Raw genomic sequence first — 16,171 nt, forward strand, 5'->3', positions numbered from 1 at the left:
GGGACATTCATGGGGACATGGGGACACAGGGACATGGGGACATGGATGGCGACATACGTGGGGACATGGGGACATAGACGGGGACATGGGAATGTAGGGACATGGGGACATGGGGACATACATGGGGACATAGCAACATGGGAACATGGGGACAAAGATGGGGACATGGGGACATACATGGGGACATGGGGACATGGGAATGGAGGGACATGGGGACACGGGCACATACGTGGGGACATGGGGACATAGATGGGGACATGGGGACATGGGGACATGGCAACATAGATGGGGACATACATGGGGACATGGGGACATAGACAGGGACATGGGAATGTAGGGACATGGGGACATGAAGACGTGGGGACATGGGGACATGGGAACATAGATGGGGACATGGGGACATACATGGGGACATACATGGGGACATGGGAACATGGGACGTATGCGGGGCCATACATGGGGACATGGGACACACATGGGGGGACATAGATGGGACATGGGGACACGGGGACGTGGGAACATATATGGGGACATGGGAACATGGGACAAATGCGGGACCATACATGGGGACATGGGAACGTGGGGACATGGGAACACGGGACACACACGGGGGGACAGCCACGGGGACACGGGGACACGGACGGGGACACGGGGACGTCCTCCCCTGCCCGGCCCTCGCCCGCTGCCCCCCCGGTGCCGGGCGGGGACAGGGCACACCCCCATTTCCCTCCCCTCCACCAATGAAGTTCAGCCCTGCCTGCCGGCAGGCCCTCCTCTCCCTTTCTGATTGGCTGCCTCCCCCCACTCGCCCGCCTCCTGCAACAGAGCAACCAATCAGAGCCGCCGTGGGAATGGGACCCCGTTCATTCCCACGGGCGCGCCCGAACCCACCCACCACCCACCCAGCGTGGGGGCGGGGCCTGGGCCTTGGAGGGGCGGGCAGGGGCGGGCAGGGGTAGGGACAGGGACGGGCAGGAGCGGGCAGGAGGAGACAGGGACGGGCAGGGGCGGGCAGGGACAGGCAGGAGCAGGCAGGAGGAGGCAGGGACGGGCAGGGACAGGCAGGAGCAGGCAGGAGGAGGCAGGGACGGGCAGGAGCGGGAAGGGGTAGCGACGGGCAGGAGCAGGCAGGAGCAGGTAGGGACGGGCAGGAGCCGGCAGGAGCAGGTAGGGACGGGCAGGAGTGGGCAGGGACAGGCAGGAGGAGGAGGAGGAGGAGTAGGCAGGGACGGGCAGGAGCGGGCAGGGACAGGCAGGAGGAGGCAGGGACGGGCAGGAGCGGGCAGGGACAGGCAGGAGGAGGCAGGGACGGGCAGGAGCGGGCAGGGACGGGCAGGGACAGGCAGGAGGAGGCAGGGACGGGCAGGAGCGGGTAGGGGTAGGGACGGGCAGGAGGAGGCAAGGATGGGCAGGGACGGGCAGGGACAGGCAGGAGGAGGAGGAGGAGGCAGGGACGGGCAGGAGCGGGTAGGGTAGGGACGGGCAGGAGCAGGCAAGGACGGGCAGGAGCAGGCAGAAGCGGGCAGGGACGGGCAGGGATGGGCAGGAGCGGGCAGGGACAGGCAGGACCCCCCACCCCCGGTGTGCCGTGGCCCTTCCCGCCTGCGGCTTCGCACCCCCGAGGCCTGCGGGGCGGGCAGCAGGGGGGGGGCCCTGCCTGCAGCACCCCAGGGGTCGGGCCGGGCCCCCCCAACACCCCAGCCAACACCCCCCGCCCTGCCTGCACCTCGGGGGAGACCGGGGTGGGCACGGGGGCCTGGCGGTGGGGTGCTGGGGGGTGCAATCCAGTGGGTCCCATGGGTGCGCAGCACCTCAGGGCAAGGCTGTTGCTGGAGCGCTGAGCCCCGCTCAGCACCCACCGACCGCCCCCAAGGCAGCACCAGGACCCGGGTGCCCCCCCAGACCCCCCTACCTGTGACCAAGAGGGGCTCCCAGTTGCGTCCCCACGGCGCACAGTCCAAATCCCGCTCCCCCGGTCTCTGTGGGGCAGGAGGAGGGGACCGAGGACTGAGCCCCACGGCTGGGCACAGCCCTGACCCCCCCCACACACACACACAACCCCCCCATGGGCAGACCCACGGGGACCCACCGTGCCAGGGTGTAGGGACAGAGACACTTTGGGGGGGGGGCTGGGGCTGCCCCGGGTCATCTGCAGGGTGCAAGGGACAGCACGGGCAGGGTCCGGGGGCAGGATGTGACCCCCGGAGCCCTGACACAGGGAGAAGGGAGAGAAGGTCCCCCGCTCCCAGGGTGGGTGCTTGGGGGGGGACACGGACAGGCTGAGGGTGACCCAAATCTCCAGGACACCTGCACCCCACCCAGGGGATACCTGCACCCCGTGGGGACGATGCTGCGTGGGGCACAGCCGCCCACCCCAACACCCTCCTGAGGCCCCCCCCCCAGGCAGCGGGGATGGGGTGGTGACAACTGGACAGGCAGCCAGGGTTGGAAGGACAGACAGAAAGCGATGGCTGAGACACGCGGGGGGACAGCCCCAAGGCCGGGGTGAGGGGCAAGATGGGTGGCCGTGGCACCCCAAGTGCACCCAGGATGGAGAAGGGACGTCACCGAGGGCACGGAGCCATCGGTGTCAGAGGGAGGAGGGGGCTGCTCCCGGCTGGGGACCCCAAATGCTGCTGGTGTCCCCCGACACACCCCAAGCCCTGCTCCGGGACTTGCTCAGCATTAAAGGATTTAACCCCAGGACTAGCTCTCGGCTCTGCTGCCGGGTTTAACTGTGGCCAGGAGCAGAATGGGGGACACTTGACAGGTTTTGCAGTTTTTCACCCCAATTTTGGCAGCTCACACAGCGCTGGCGCATGCCAGCGGTGAAGCATCCGGGGATTTCTCTGGCATTAAATGCCGCTGCCCGGGATGAAGCCATCAGATCGGGCCGGAATGAAAGTGCTGCATTGATCCCAGGTAATAAATTGCTCATTAGCGGGCTGGCTGAACCACAGCCCTGATGCGAAGGTGATGGGCAGAGCCGAGCTCTGCTCGGGGGGGGGTCTCACACAGGGACGGCTGTGGGACCCAGAGGAGCAGCCCAGGGTCGGATCCTGCACCCCCGCAGCCCAGTGCGCTGGGGGCAAGTGCCCACGGGTGACTCGGGGTGCATGCACTGCAAACGGCAGCACAACCCACGGCCGGCCATGGGTGCTGGGTCCTGGCCAGGCCAGATCCTGCCCTCCGGGCTGAGGGACGGTGGATCCCAGTGCCAGTGGGATCCTGAGGTGGGGGGGCAGGCTGGGAATCCTGTCCTGGCAGGGTCCTCTCGCCCCATCACATCCTGGCACAGCCCAGGACCAGGCTGGATACAGAGGGGTCCCAAGTGGGGCTGGATCCTGACCCAGTGTCAGGGGGGCTGGAGCATCCCGGGGCAGGGCAGAGCATCCTGGAGGTCTGGAGCATCCCAGAGGGTCAGAGTATCCTGAGGGGTTGGTGCATCCCGGGAGGCTCGGATCATCCTGAGGGATCAGAGCATCCCAGGGGTCCAGAGCATCCCAGGATATCGGAGCATCACTGGGGGGCTGGAGCATCCGAGGGGTCTGGAGCATGCCGGGGGGGGGGGGGGGCACCTTGCAAGGGAACCCCTGCATGCACCCCCAAACCCCTGCCTGCACCCCCGAACCATGCTGTCCCCACACCAGCACTGCCCACAGCGTCGCCCGCTGCGCACACCTCGCACAGCTCACACGCACTCGGGTTCATCCCCAAACACAAGCTGTCCCTCCCTGGTGCCGCTGCACATCCTCGAGAACACCCCCGCTCCTGCTCCGGAGCATCCCCTGGGACCCCTGACACGAGGCACCCACCGACCCGCCGCGGGGAGATCGACGTATGAAATTTATTTAGGAAAATCAAAACCCACCAAAAAAAAATAATAATAAAGAAGGAGGAGAAGGATAGGAAGAGGAAGAAGAAGAAGAGGAAGAAGGAGGAGAAGAAGGAGAAGGAAGAGAAGAAGAAGGAGACGACTGAGAAGAGTTGTCTCCTCCTCAGGCTCTGTTGGAGCCCAGAACAACCAGTGCCGCGAGAGGGGAGGACAGAAAAGCCGGAGGAGGTTTTGCACGCCTGCGCACGCCCGTGCACACTCGTGGGTGAGCCGGGCTGGGTGCCGGCCGCGCTCCCCACTATCCATAGGGTTATGTACAGGGGCGGGAGCCAGGAAAGCATCGACCACCTACGCACACCAGCGGCGGGGGCTGGAAAAGTGGGATACAGCTGGGAAACGGGCATCCCTGCGTGCCCCCCTCCACGGCGTGGTACCCTGGATGTAACACCCCAGCGCAGGACCCCCCCTTCCCGCATCGGCACCAGCTTAGGATGGCGAGACCCCGGCATCGCCAGGCACCCCCAGACTGGCACCGGGCTGGGAATGGTTGTGCCCACCAGCACGTTGGCGGTACGGCCGTGCCGGCGTCACGCCAAGGATGGAGCCGCCTTCCTCCTCTTGCGGTTTGGGGGTTTGCTGCCTTCGGGGACCATCTCTGCCCCCGCCAGCCCCGTGTCCTTGCACGGCGGCGTGGGGAGGGGGCAGAAGGGCTTGAGGGGGTCTCGTAGGCGAAGCCATGGGCCAGCAGCCAGACGTGGTCACCGGGCAGGTCCTACCGGGGTTTGGGCAAAGCATCTCGCTAAAGGCATCTCCGAGTAGGTAAGGCAAAAGGAATTCAGTTCACTTTGTCCCCGGGGAGCAGCTCGGCTTTGGGGGTCTCCTGTTGCTCCCGCAGACACACGCGCTCCGGGTACCCCGAGAAAACAGGTGAGGCGTCGCTTACAGACGAGACGACGAGAGGAGCGGCCACCCCGCAGCCCAAATCCGGGAGGCAGCCGTCGCACCAGGAGCATCGCTGCACCGCGGGGACCCGCCGCGGCACCGCCGGGACTCGGGCGCGGGGACGGTGCCGTGGGATGCTGCAGAGGAGCGGGGATGGGGCGGCAAACGGCCCTGTGGCTGCACCCGGGCTGCCCTTGACCCTGGTGGGACCAACTCCCGTGGGACCGACCCCGGTGGGACCGACCTTGGCAGCGCCGGGATTTCACCGCGCCGCTTCCATCGCCTTCCCCTGCTGTGGTTGTGAACCCACCAGCTCCCACGAGCCAGATGATGCAGCCGGGGGGGGGCTCAGCGCACCCCAACACCTCGGGGCTCAGCATCCACCCTCAGCCCCATCCTCCCCTTTGACTCAACCCTGGCAAGGAGAGCTGCTCACCACAGCTTGCCCTGCCCTGGTTCCCCTGCTCGTGGGTGTTTCAGGTGGCTTTGGTTGGGGTGACAAAGACCTGGGTCGTCCACAGCTGCAGGGACCCTGTGGGGCTGGTTGAGCAGAGCCCCCGGGGCTGAGGGGGTCCACACGTGTTGGGTTGTGGGACTGGAGGGACCATAGGGAGGCTGGCAGGGTCCGTGCCTGGTGGTCAGTAGGACCAGAGGGACCCCAGGAGGCCACCACTGTCCATGCATGGTGGTCTGTAGGACCAGAGGGACCACAGGAGGATGGCAGGGTCCATGCGCGGCGGTCAGCGGGGCAGGAGGGATGGTGGGAGACCAGCAGGGTCCGTGCATGGCCAGAGGAACCACAGGAGGCCAGCAAGATCCATGCACGGTGCTAAGTAGGAGCAGAGGGACCACAGGAGGCCATCACTGTCCATGCATGGCAGTCTGTAGGACCAGAGGGACCATGGGAGGATGGTAAGATCCATGCGCAGCAGTCAGTGGGATCAGAAGGACCACAGGAGGATGGCAGGGTGCATGCATGGCAGTTGATGGGACCAGAAGGACCGCAAGAGACCATCAGGGTCCATGCACGGTGGTCTGTAAGACCAGAGGGACAACAGGAGACCATCACCATCCATGCATGGCAGTCAGTGGGACCAGAAGGACCACAGGAGGATGGCAGGGTGCATGCATGGCAGTTGATGGGACCAGAAGGACCCCGGAGACCATCAAGGTCCATGCATGGTGGCCTGCAGGATCAGAGGGGCCATGGGCACTGGCAGGGTCCATGCATGGCAGTCAACAGGATGGGAGGGACCACAGGAGACCATCAGGATCCACGTGTGGTGGTCTGCAGGACCAGAGGGACCATGACACGCCGGCAGGGTCCATGCACGGTGGTCAGTATGGCAGGAGTTGGGAAGCCACTGCAAGCTGGGGATGCTCACGGATATGTTGGTCCCCAGTGCAGCCGCTTGCAGAGAGAAGGCTCCCGGGTGGGCACCATGGTGCCGAGCCAGAGAAACACCCACGTGGTGGGGACACGGCGGGGACCGGACCCCCTGCGGTGTCCCTGTGGGACCACAGCCCCCCTCGTGCGTGCAAACCAGGAGCAGGAGCCCCCCCAGCCTTGGCACGCTTGTAGCCCTTGCAGGGGATGTGGCTGCGTGGGACCGGGCTGGGCGAGGGACGCGAGTCCTTCCATGGGTGAGTGGGTACAGGGGTCCCCGGAGGGGGGCTTTTAGCCAAGGGATTCTCAGCAGCTGCTGGGAAGAGGCAGGAGCTGGTTCTCCAGCGTGGTGGGGGCCGGTCTGGCAGGACCCGGCAGGGGATGCGGGTAGAGCATCCCCATGGCCATCCCGCTCCGGGTGCCTCTTCCCTCCTCCAGCAAGAGCCAGCCTCCTTCCGTGGGCCTGATCCTGACTCCTCTGTCCTCAGACCTCCCAGCCCCCCTCCCACAGCCTCATACCCCACTCTGGGGTCCACAGGGACACCCCCCCCCACCACCCTGCAGCCCACCCCACCAGCACTCCCACTGCCCCTCGTCATCCTGCCCCACGCCGTCCCCCTCCGTCCCGCAGACCCCCGCAGACCCACAGCCCCATTTCAGAGGGACGACCTCTCCGGGTTTGCTTCCACCGAGGACCCCTCATCCCTATTGTCACCCCGTGGGGACAGGACCTGCAGCCTTAAGGCAGTTTAAAGCACATCCATCCCCCAGCCCCACGGTGTCCCCGGCCACCGAGGCAGAGTCCCAGCAAAGAGGAGTCCAGGGACCACCGGGCGGAGGGGACACCTGAATACCTGCCCCAGAGGGAGGGGACAGTCGCCCACCGGTGGGGAAGGACTGGCAGTGGGTGCTGGCAGCACACAGACCCTCCCACGGTGGTCCGGTGTCACTGATGTCCCCCCCCCCAAACCTCCTCCCTATGGGCTGGAGAACCAGGGTTGGGGATGCTCCTGGCCCCCAGCCCCGGCCGCAGCCCCCCCCCCAGTCACCGCCCTCACTCAGCCCCCGCCTCGGGCTGCCCCCCCTCGGGCTCCAGGCAGCCGTTGAACTGGGGGTCGGGGGCCTGCGGGTCATATTCCTCATCCAGAAAGTCCAGGGAGTTGTTACTGGGCAAACCCCGGATGGTGAATTTGTGGGAGACCTTCGTCCACTGCTCCCGGTTGCTGGCCACCCTCTCGTAGAGCTCCGCCGCCTTGGGGAAGAGGTCCTGCAGCAACCTGCGTGTGGGGGGGCACCCCATCAGCATGGGGTTGCACCCCCTTAGTTGGGTGGAACCCCGCTTGCCCCCATCCCCGCTGCTTGGAAACCCCCCTAACATCTGCAAGACCTCCCGCCCGGCACCCCCCCATCCCATTCTGGTATGGCAAGGGGGGGGTGACAACAGAGGGCCTCCCCAACCCTGGTGCCAGCTCACTTGTAGATGGGCATGGCGATGTGCTCCATGAAGCTGATCTGCAGCTCGGGGATGTAGGCTTTCTCCCGGTCCATCATCTCCAGCGGGCGGTTGCCCATGGCCTTCTCCTGCAGCAATGGTGAGGCCAGGGGGGGTCAATGCCAGTAGCCATCCCCTCCCCATTCCCAGCCACGACCTCCCTGTCCACCCCCCCCCCACCTCATCCGAGCCCCCTTGGTGCTTGCCAAGAGCGTTGGCCAAGCCCAACCCTGCACCAAGCCCCGGTGCTACCTACCAGGTCACCCTGGGAGAAGAACTCCTTGTAGATCAGCTCCTGCAAGGGACAGGCTGTCAGCAAGGGGGGGGGGGGGGATGTGCATGCCTGGGGTGACCCCCCCAAGCCCGCCTGCCCTCCAGACCCCTCTCCACGGCTGCAAGGGAACCGTTCTGCGTTGGGCAGGGACACGCTCCCGGCACAGGGGACTGCTGGGCGGTCCAGGGGGTCCCTGCTTGGAGGGACCCCCTCCGCGGGGCATGATGCCACTGCGAGGACCAGGCTGGTCCCCGGCGCCTGGGGATGTGCGGGTGCCCCCAGCGGGTGGGGGGGATGGCATGCGGGGGGTCAGGCACTCACCGCGATCTTCCTGGTGGTCTTCCAGCCCTTGGTCTGGTCGGAGAGGTCGCAGGAGGTCATGAGCAGGCAGAGCAGCAGGCTGCGGTGCTGCTTGTTCTTGGGGTCGTAGCCCACTGCCGGGCAGGGAGCGGGGCAGGGGTTGGGGTGGGGGGGCTCAGGAAGGAGCCCCACGGCCCCCAGAACCCCCTGCACAAGGACTTTGGGGACAGGCAGGACCTGCCGTGCCACCTCCCAGCCTTGGTGGGATGAATTCCCGCCACAGCCCCCATCCCAAGCCCAGGAGCTTCACCTTCTGCCATCTTCTGGAGGTCCTTGAAGATGCGCAGGTGGTGGGCCAGGTCGGTGGCCAAGATGATGTCCCTCATGAGGTCCAGCATGCGCTGGTAGTCCTGCAGGGCCAGGCAAGATAGCTGGCGCGATCAGCTCCGTGCTCCCTGCCAGCCCCTGTATCCCAAGGGCCGGATCCAGGGATGGGGAGCTGGCGGTCCAGAAGGGATGAGGGGGCTCAGCCTGGGCAGGGGGGGGTGGCGTGGGAGAGATGCCAAGGCCGGGGGGGCTCACCTTGCGGGAGAAGTGGTCGAAGATGTTGCAGCCCTGGCTGTTGAGGATGGCGATGGCTTGGGCGAAGTGATGCCTCTGCGGGAGAAGCCGGGGCCGTGGGAGCAGGCAGGGTGCGGGCAGGGATGCTGCCACACAGCCCGAGCCCCGGGGAGCTGGGCAGGGGGAGGTTTGGGGGGGGGACGACACCTTACCTCCATGACGGAGCCCTCTGAGCTGTACAGCGCGGCCAGGACTGATTTCTGCAAGGCAGAGCGGTCGGAGTCACGGAGCTGGGGGGGTGAAGGTCCCCCCCTGCTCTGTCCCCGTCCCCCCAACCCGTGCACGTCCCAGCGCTGGGCTCGGCTCACCGAGGCCACCTGGAAGGAGTTATTGGTGCCTCTGTGGTCCAGGTCGTGGCACATGCAGGAGATGAAGAGGGCAAAGATCTCGATGTCTCTGGGCGGGGGGGAAAGGAGGGAAACTGAGGCAGGCGGGAGGGCAGGGAGCACCCCGGCCGGGCCAGGGGACAGGGACGGCACCTGGCCTTACTCCAGGTAGTTGACGAGCTCCAGGTTCTTGTAGAGCAGGTAGCAGAAGTGGGAGACGGAGAAGGCGTGCATCCAGTTGTGGTAGGGGGGGTCGCGGTAGCCCTTCTTCACCATCAGGCAGAACCTGGCAGGGGGAGGCAGGGCTGTGAGGACAGGGGGTCTTTGTTGTCCCCTCCCAGGGACCCCCCGCTTGCCCAGGGGTCCCACAGGTGGGCATGGGGACAGGAACAGGGATGGGGACCCACCTGGTGAGGGTCTGACGATCCATCTTGTAGTTGTTGATGAAGTTCATGTCCTGCAGCATGCTCAGGATGGCCTGCGGAGGGGACACGGTGGGTGGCAGGGGGTGACAACACCCGGCAGGGTCCCCCCTCCCCGTGCCACCCCTGCCTGGCAGGCAGGGTGATGCCTGGGGATGCAGCTGCATCCCCCCAGCCCGGCCCCCCAGGGTTGGGGTACGTGACCTGACCGAGGGGACGGTGGCAGTTGGGGACCGTCCCCGTGGCCCTCACCATGGAGGTGTCATCCTCAGGCAGCGACCGCGGCGTGTAGGTGAAGCTGGCGAAGTTGGGGTCGATGGTTGACACGGGCTGGATGCCCTCGCTCAGCAGCTTGGTGTACTCATCGTCCGACACCTGCGGGAGCCATTGCCAGTGACCGGGTCCCCAAGGTGTCCCCAAGCTGTCCCCTTGGCCACATTAGCCCCAGCAAGAGCAGAAAGCCCTGGGGCCACCACCTCGGGGTGGAGTGCGGGGGCACCACGCTGGCAGCGGGGGTCCCAGCTGGTGTCCCCAATCCTTGTCCCCATCTGTCCCCGTGCCACCTCACCTTCATGTGGTACATCATCATCTCGTTGGCCAGGTGGCTGCGGTACTGCGCCTCGTTCACCTTCTTGTACAGCAGCGACTGCGGGGTGGGAGGAGGGTACGGGAGCGCTGGGGGTGGGCAGCACCCCCCTGCACCCGCCAGCCCACCCTGGCCCCCCCAACACGTCCCTGCTCCCCGTGTGTGCCCTTCCCATCCCATCCCATCGCCACCACTGCTCGTCCCCAAGGAACGGAGACCACAGGCACACGTCCCCCCAGCCCCGTCCCTCCGCGCTGTGGCCAGCTCTAGGGCAGAGCGGTGGGGGTCCCCTCGCCCCCCTCCCTGGGTTGGGGACACCCCCCCCCCCTCGGGCACGTACGTGGGCGATGCTGATGCCGCAGTAGATGGAGAAGGCAGTGGCCAGGTCCTCGTCAAATTTGCTGAACCAGGGGCCGTTGATCTTGTTGACCAGCTCTGCCACCCCGATGACCTCTGGGAGCGGAGGGGGGACAGGGGCAGGATCAGGCCCATGGGCTGGGGACAGGATCGTGCCCATGGGCTGGGGACAGTGCTGTGCCCACGGCGGGGGGGACAGGATCGTGCCCACGGACTGGGGACCGAATCGTGTCCACGTGCTGGGGGACGATGCCGTGCCCGTGTGCCGGGTGCCGGCACCGTGCCGGGGTGCAGGGGGACAGTGCCGTGCCCCCCAAACCCGGTGGGCCCGTGCCCGCCCCCCCCCTCACCCTGGTTCTCGTTCTTGATGGGGAAGCAGAGGATGTTCCTGGTGCGGAAGCCGGTGCTGTCGTCCACCCCCCGGTAGAAGAGCGGGTGGGAGTACGCGTCCTTGATGTTGAGGATCTTGCCGGTGGTGGCCACGTGCCCGGCGATGCCCTGGTCCGCCGGGATGCGGATCTCGTAGCTCTGTGGGTAGGGAGTTGGAGGGAGGGGGTCAGCGGCAGGACCCCAAGACGCTCTCCCCCCCCCCCCAAAAAAACCTCCATCCTCTTCTCCCCGCGCTCACCTCGTCGTCCACCACGCCGCCATCAAACACCTTGGCCACCAGCTCGTGGCTGAGCCGGTCCAGCAGGAACACGGAGCATCTGCAAGAGACGCCGAAGCTCGCACCCGCGGGGGTCCCGGCTCCCCCCACCCGGCGCCCCCCTCCCTGGTGTCGTCCCCCCCACGCCAGGGCCCACTCACATCTCCGCGTTGCTGAGGTTTCGTGCCTCCGTGATGATCTCCTGGAGCAGGACGGAGACGTCGTCTGCAGGGGTGGGGGGGGGGGGAGAGGGTCAGGGACCCCCAGCCAGGCAGCTGCCACCCGCCTCATCTCCCCACTCATGCAACGAAAGGGGGGGGGTCTCAGCTGAGGCTGCACCAAGGGTGGGCTGTGCCAGCCCCCCCCCCACTGCAGGGGCACAGCAGAAAGGCCTGGGGAGCGCAGAGGAACGGGGTCCGCACAGAGCGCGTGCATGTGCTTGTGCACGCGTGCATCTGCGTGTGTGCACACTGTGCAAGTGTCGCAGCGTCACAGCGTATGCAGTGCAGCGGGGTCCTCGTGTGTAGCGTGAACTGCAGCGGTGCAGGGGTGCGTGCAGTGGTGCAGGGGGTGTGGGTGTGCAGCAGCGCATGTGTGAATGCAGCTGCGTGTGTCTGCAGCGGTGCATGTGTGTGCGCAGCAGCGTGGGTTTGCCTGCAGCAATGCAGGTTTGCCTGCAGCAGTGTGTGTGCGCGGCAGTGCATATGTGTGTGCATGCGTGGCAGCGTGTGTGTGCATAGCAGCGTGCATGTGTGCATGCAGCAATGTGTGTGTGTGCAGCAATGTGTGTGTGTGCAGCGGGGGGGGGGTGTGTGCAGCAGCATTTGTGCACATGCAGCAGTGCATGTGTGCATGCAGCAGTGCGTGTGCAAGCAGCAGCGTGTATAACAGCGTGTGCAACAGCGTGTGCATGCAGCAATGTGTGTGCGCGTGCAGCAGAGTGTGTGTGTGTGTGCGGCACTGCATGTGCAGCAGTGCATGCATGCCTGAAGCAGCGTGTGTGTGCAACAGTGCGTGTATGCACGCAGCGGCATGTGTGCGTGTGCAGCAGTGCATGTGTGCGTGCAGCAGTGCATGTGTGCGTGCAGCAGTACGTACACACGTGAAGCAGTGCGTGCCTCCAGCAGCACATGTGTGTGCATCAGTACATGTGTGTGCAGCTCTGCATGTGAGTGCAGCAGTGTGCGTGTGCATGCATGTTTCCACAGGCACGCAGCGCTCCGTGCTCACGCAACGTGCGTGCCTGCAGCCGTGCAGCGTCAGTGCCAGCAAGGCTCCGTGCAAGCTCCTGGCTGCGCCCCTCGCCCCGCAGAGGCAGGGCTGGCAGCTCAGGGGACGAAGTCCCCCCAGGCCCCCCGGGGCTGTGCATGGGGGGGGTCCGTCCGCCACCCACACCGTGGGTGCTCCCTGCGGCGTGCACCTACCCAAATGCGTGAAGAGGTTCTTTGCCACCTGCAGCAGGGCCTGGGGGGGACACAGAGGGGACGCCGTCAGTAACCAGCGTGACGTGGGACACGCGACACGCGTGTGCCCGGCGTGACGCGGCCCCCCCCGGCTCACCTGGCACTCGCACTTGAGTTTCTGCTCCTTCTGGAAGGCCAGCGTGCTGGTGAGCACCGTGGAGGTGTAGCAGAAGCAGTGCTGGATCTTGTGCTCGTCTGCCTCTGTGTAGCTGGGGGGGGGGACAACAGACTCACCTCGGTCCCCTGTGTGTGTGTCATCCCCCCCGGTCCCCATGCCACGCCTGGCCCCCCCTTTCCCCCAGGATGGAGATGCTCCACCACCCCCAAAGGCAGCTGCAGCTCAGGGCAGAGGGGAAGGGGCGAGGGTCGGATCCTGTATGTCCCCCCCCCCCGAGCCAAGCCTGCTGCTCACCTCTCCCCGCTCAGCTTGTTGAAGGCGCAGGCCAATGCCACCACCTGGGAGGTGGCCCGGCTGATGACGGGGACGCAGAGCATGGAGGTGACCTGGCAGCCCAACATGCTGCTCAGCTGCTTGTGCTCTTCCTGCGGGGAGGAGGTGAGATGCGGCAGGATTTTACCTCCAACCCCCCCCGGGAAACCCCAGGGGACACCGGGGACGAGGGGGACACCGTGTCCTCGGGTGCGGGGAGGGGGACACACACGCACACAGAGTCCCCGAGCCAGGGCAGGATTGCTGGGACCCACCTCGCTGATGTCCTTCAAGGTGATGGACTTCTTGTCCTCCACCACCTGCCCCAGGCGCCCGAAGGTGAGCTGTGGGGTAGAGGGGATGGGTGAGCCCATGGGACCCACTGCCCCCCCTCCCCAGAGCTCCGTACCCCCCACCCCCCCCCCCCCATCCCGCTCACCGAAAAGCTGATCTCCTCCTCCAGGACCCGGTCCCCCACCACCTGGAAGAGATGGGTAGGAGGGGGGGTGAGCTGCCATGGGATGGTGGCCGAGCCCCATGGAGCTGTGCCTGGGGGGGTGCAATGGGACCCACTGACCCCATGGAGGGGGGGGTCAGGGTGGGGGGACCGGCCTGGTGGCACCCACCTGGCAGAAGAGCTGGTGGTTATCCTCAGAGACGAGCAGGAGGCAGCAGCAGAGCGACTGGGTCTCCTGCTTCAGCTGCGGGGGCAGAGGGCGGGGGTCAGCACCCCAGCCTGCCCTAAGCCCCCCTGGGCAGAAGCTGGCCCCTCCTCTGCCTCCCTGTGCCCAGGGTACCCGTACGTGCCACACAGAGCCAGGTGCCACCCTAGAACCTCTTCCCTGTGGCTGATCAGGTTCACTCTGGAGACTACTGATGGTGAGGGCAAAGCTGTTCACTCTGGACACTGCTGAGGGTTGTGTGCAGGACACTAGAGAGCAGGAGGGGGACCCATAGATTCTCTTTTGCAGTTTCTGTGGTTAGGGTGGCACTGTTAACTCTGGACACTATTGATAGTTATTACAAGGCTGTTCACTCTGGTCACTACCGATGGCTGCATCGCTGACGCTTGAGATGTTTGTTTGTTTTAGGGGGTTTTCTTTTTTTTTTTTTTTTTTAAAATAAAACAGGGCTCCCCAGTATGTCCTGGGGCTGAGGGCAAGGGGCGGCCAGGGGGGGCAAACTACTCACATAGTTGATGACCTTGAGCTGGAGTGAGGCGGCATCCAGGTCGTACAGCTCACCTGCACAAGGGGCGAGAGTGCCGTGAGGGGCTCAGCACCCCAACTTCACCCTGTCCGCTCACTGCCCCCCCCCGGTGCTCCGCCCAGCCTCACCGCAGAGCTGCAGGATCTTGCAGTCCAGATCGCTGTAGCCGCTGTCGGGCGCCTTCTCGGGCTTGGCCAGGGAGTTCTGGGAAGAGCTGGTGGAGAGGCTGACCTGCGGCCAGGGCTGCAGCTTCTGCAGGGCTTGCAGGCGCTGGTATGCCACCAGGGTCTGCAAGGAGGGGCGTAAGGGACAAGGGACGGGGGGGCTTGGCAAAGGGGGTGGCAGGTCCCCAAGCGCCAGGTCCCACGGCCAAGCCGGGGTCACTCACGTGTCTCTCCAGCGCACGCAGGTTCTGCTCGTCAGAGTCACTCAGCTGGCCGCAGTGTACCTGGAGGGGGGTTGTGGCATGTGGACCCAAGCTTCGGGGCCCCGTCCCTGTCCCCCAGAGCCCTGCCCACGTCCCCACACTCACCAGGATGACACACACCACAGCCCCGCTGTCCTTGTCCACCAGCGGGATGATGAGCACTGCAAGCCGAGAGAGGGTCGGTCCTGAGCGGGCACCGGGGGCAGCCCGGGGCTGTGGCACTGAGCCCCCGGGGTGCATGTCCCCACGTGTCACCCACCCACCCGTCCTCCCATCCATCCATGTCTGTGCACCTGCCCCTCTTTCACTGGCTCATTCCTCATCCACCCATCTGTCCACCTGTCCCCACCTATCCATCCATCCATCCATCCACTCACCCATCCACCTCCATGCCTACTTGTCCCCCAGGCACCCATCAGTCCCAGTGCCCACCTGTCCCTCACCCCTCCATCCCGCTTCCATCCACCTGTATGTGCACCCATCACCCATCCACCCATCTGCATGCCGTCTTGTCCCATCCACTTCCTCATCTAACCACCCATCAATTCACGCACCCATCTATGCACCCACCCATCAATCTACCCACCCACCCATTTATCCATCCATCCATCCATCCAACCACCCCTATGCCCACCCATCCATCTACCTACTCACCTACCACCTCTCCCACTCATCCATCCACCCACCCACCCACCTACTGACTGTCCTGCCCATCTACCCACCCATCCACCGGCTCATCCACCCACCAAGCCTCCCATCTATCCATACATACATTCACCCACCCATCCACCCATCCATCCACCCACCCATCCATCCACCTACCAACTCTCCCACCCATCAACCCATCCATCCACCCATCAACCCATCCACCCACCCATCTACCAACTCTTCCATCCATCCATCTCCCCATCCATCCATCCATCTCCCCATCCATCCATCTATCCACCCATCCATCCATCCATCCATCTACTCATCCATCCATCCATCGCCCCATCCATCCATCCATCCATCTATCCACCCATCCATCCATCCATCCATCTACTCATCCATCCATCGCCCCATCCATCCATCCATCCATCTCCCCATCCATCCATCCATCTATCCACCCATCCATCCATCCATCCATCTACTCATCCATCCACCCATCCATTGCCCCATCCATCCATCCATCCATCTATCCACCCATCCATCCATCCATCCATCTCCCCATCCATCCATTGCCCCATCCATCCATCCATCCATCCATCTATCCACCCATCCATCCATCCATCCATCTACTCATCCATCCATCGCCCCATCCATCCATCCATCCATCTCCCCATCCACCCATCCATCTCCCCATCCATCCATCCATCTATCCACCCATCCATCCATCCATCCATCTACTCATCCATCCATCCATCCATCGCCCCATCCATCCATCCATCCATCCATCCATCCATCCACCCACCCAC

The 16,171-nt window shown here is 65.1% G+C and overlaps 1 protein-coding gene across 3 annotated transcripts in view; it reads right to left on the reverse strand.

The window, feature by feature from the left end:
• Positions 1 to 7,218: 7,218 nt before the first annotated feature.
• The window catches only part of PDE2A (phosphodiesterase 2A), a 52,018-nt gene continuing 43,065 nt past the window's right edge, over positions 7,219 to 16,171 (reverse strand). For 2 of the 3 annotated variants that reach the window (XM_030042968.2, XM_030042969.1), the window contains 26 exons: positions 14,823 to 14,878; positions 14,679 to 14,738; positions 14,419 to 14,578; positions 14,273 to 14,325; positions 13,708 to 13,782; positions 13,521 to 13,562; positions 13,357 to 13,425; positions 13,064 to 13,194; positions 12,749 to 12,860; positions 12,613 to 12,652; positions 11,350 to 11,413; positions 11,171 to 11,249; positions 10,893 to 11,070; positions 10,526 to 10,638; positions 10,168 to 10,245; positions 9,852 to 9,974; positions 9,585 to 9,655; positions 9,341 to 9,463; positions 9,160 to 9,247; positions 9,004 to 9,051; positions 8,813 to 8,887; positions 8,541 to 8,640; positions 8,252 to 8,364; positions 7,913 to 7,951; positions 7,639 to 7,745; positions 7,219 to 7,441 (listed from right to left, as the gene is read on the reverse strand). In XM_030042968.2, the coding sequence (XP_029898828.1) occupies positions 7,219 to 7,441; positions 7,639 to 7,745; positions 7,913 to 7,951; positions 8,252 to 8,364; positions 8,541 to 8,640; positions 8,813 to 8,887; positions 9,004 to 9,051; positions 9,160 to 9,247; positions 9,341 to 9,463; positions 9,585 to 9,655; positions 9,852 to 9,974; positions 10,168 to 10,245; positions 10,526 to 10,638; positions 10,893 to 11,070; positions 11,171 to 11,249; positions 11,350 to 11,413; positions 12,613 to 12,652; positions 12,749 to 12,860; positions 13,064 to 13,194; positions 13,357 to 13,425; positions 13,521 to 13,562; positions 13,708 to 13,782; positions 14,273 to 14,325; positions 14,419 to 14,578; positions 14,679 to 14,738; positions 14,823 to 14,878 (2,420 nt within the window). Of the gene's footprint in view, positions 7,442 to 7,638; positions 7,746 to 7,912; positions 7,952 to 8,251; positions 8,365 to 8,540; positions 8,641 to 8,812; positions 8,888 to 9,003; positions 9,052 to 9,159; positions 9,248 to 9,340; positions 9,464 to 9,584; positions 9,656 to 9,851; positions 9,975 to 10,167; positions 10,246 to 10,525; positions 10,639 to 10,892; positions 11,071 to 11,170; positions 11,250 to 11,349; positions 11,414 to 12,612; positions 12,653 to 12,748; positions 12,861 to 13,063; positions 13,195 to 13,356; positions 13,426 to 13,520; positions 13,563 to 13,707; positions 13,783 to 14,272; positions 14,326 to 14,418; positions 14,579 to 14,678; positions 14,879 to 16,171 lie in introns of all 3 variants that reach the window. The other variant, XM_041118434.1, reaches the window with a different exon arrangement.

This window comes from Aquila chrysaetos, chromosome 19 (genome assembly GCF_900496995.4).
Source record: "Aquila chrysaetos chrysaetos chromosome 19, bAquChr1.4, whole genome shotgun sequence".
Lineage (NCBI taxonomy): Eukaryota > Metazoa > Chordata > Aves > Accipitriformes > Accipitridae > Aquila > Aquila chrysaetos.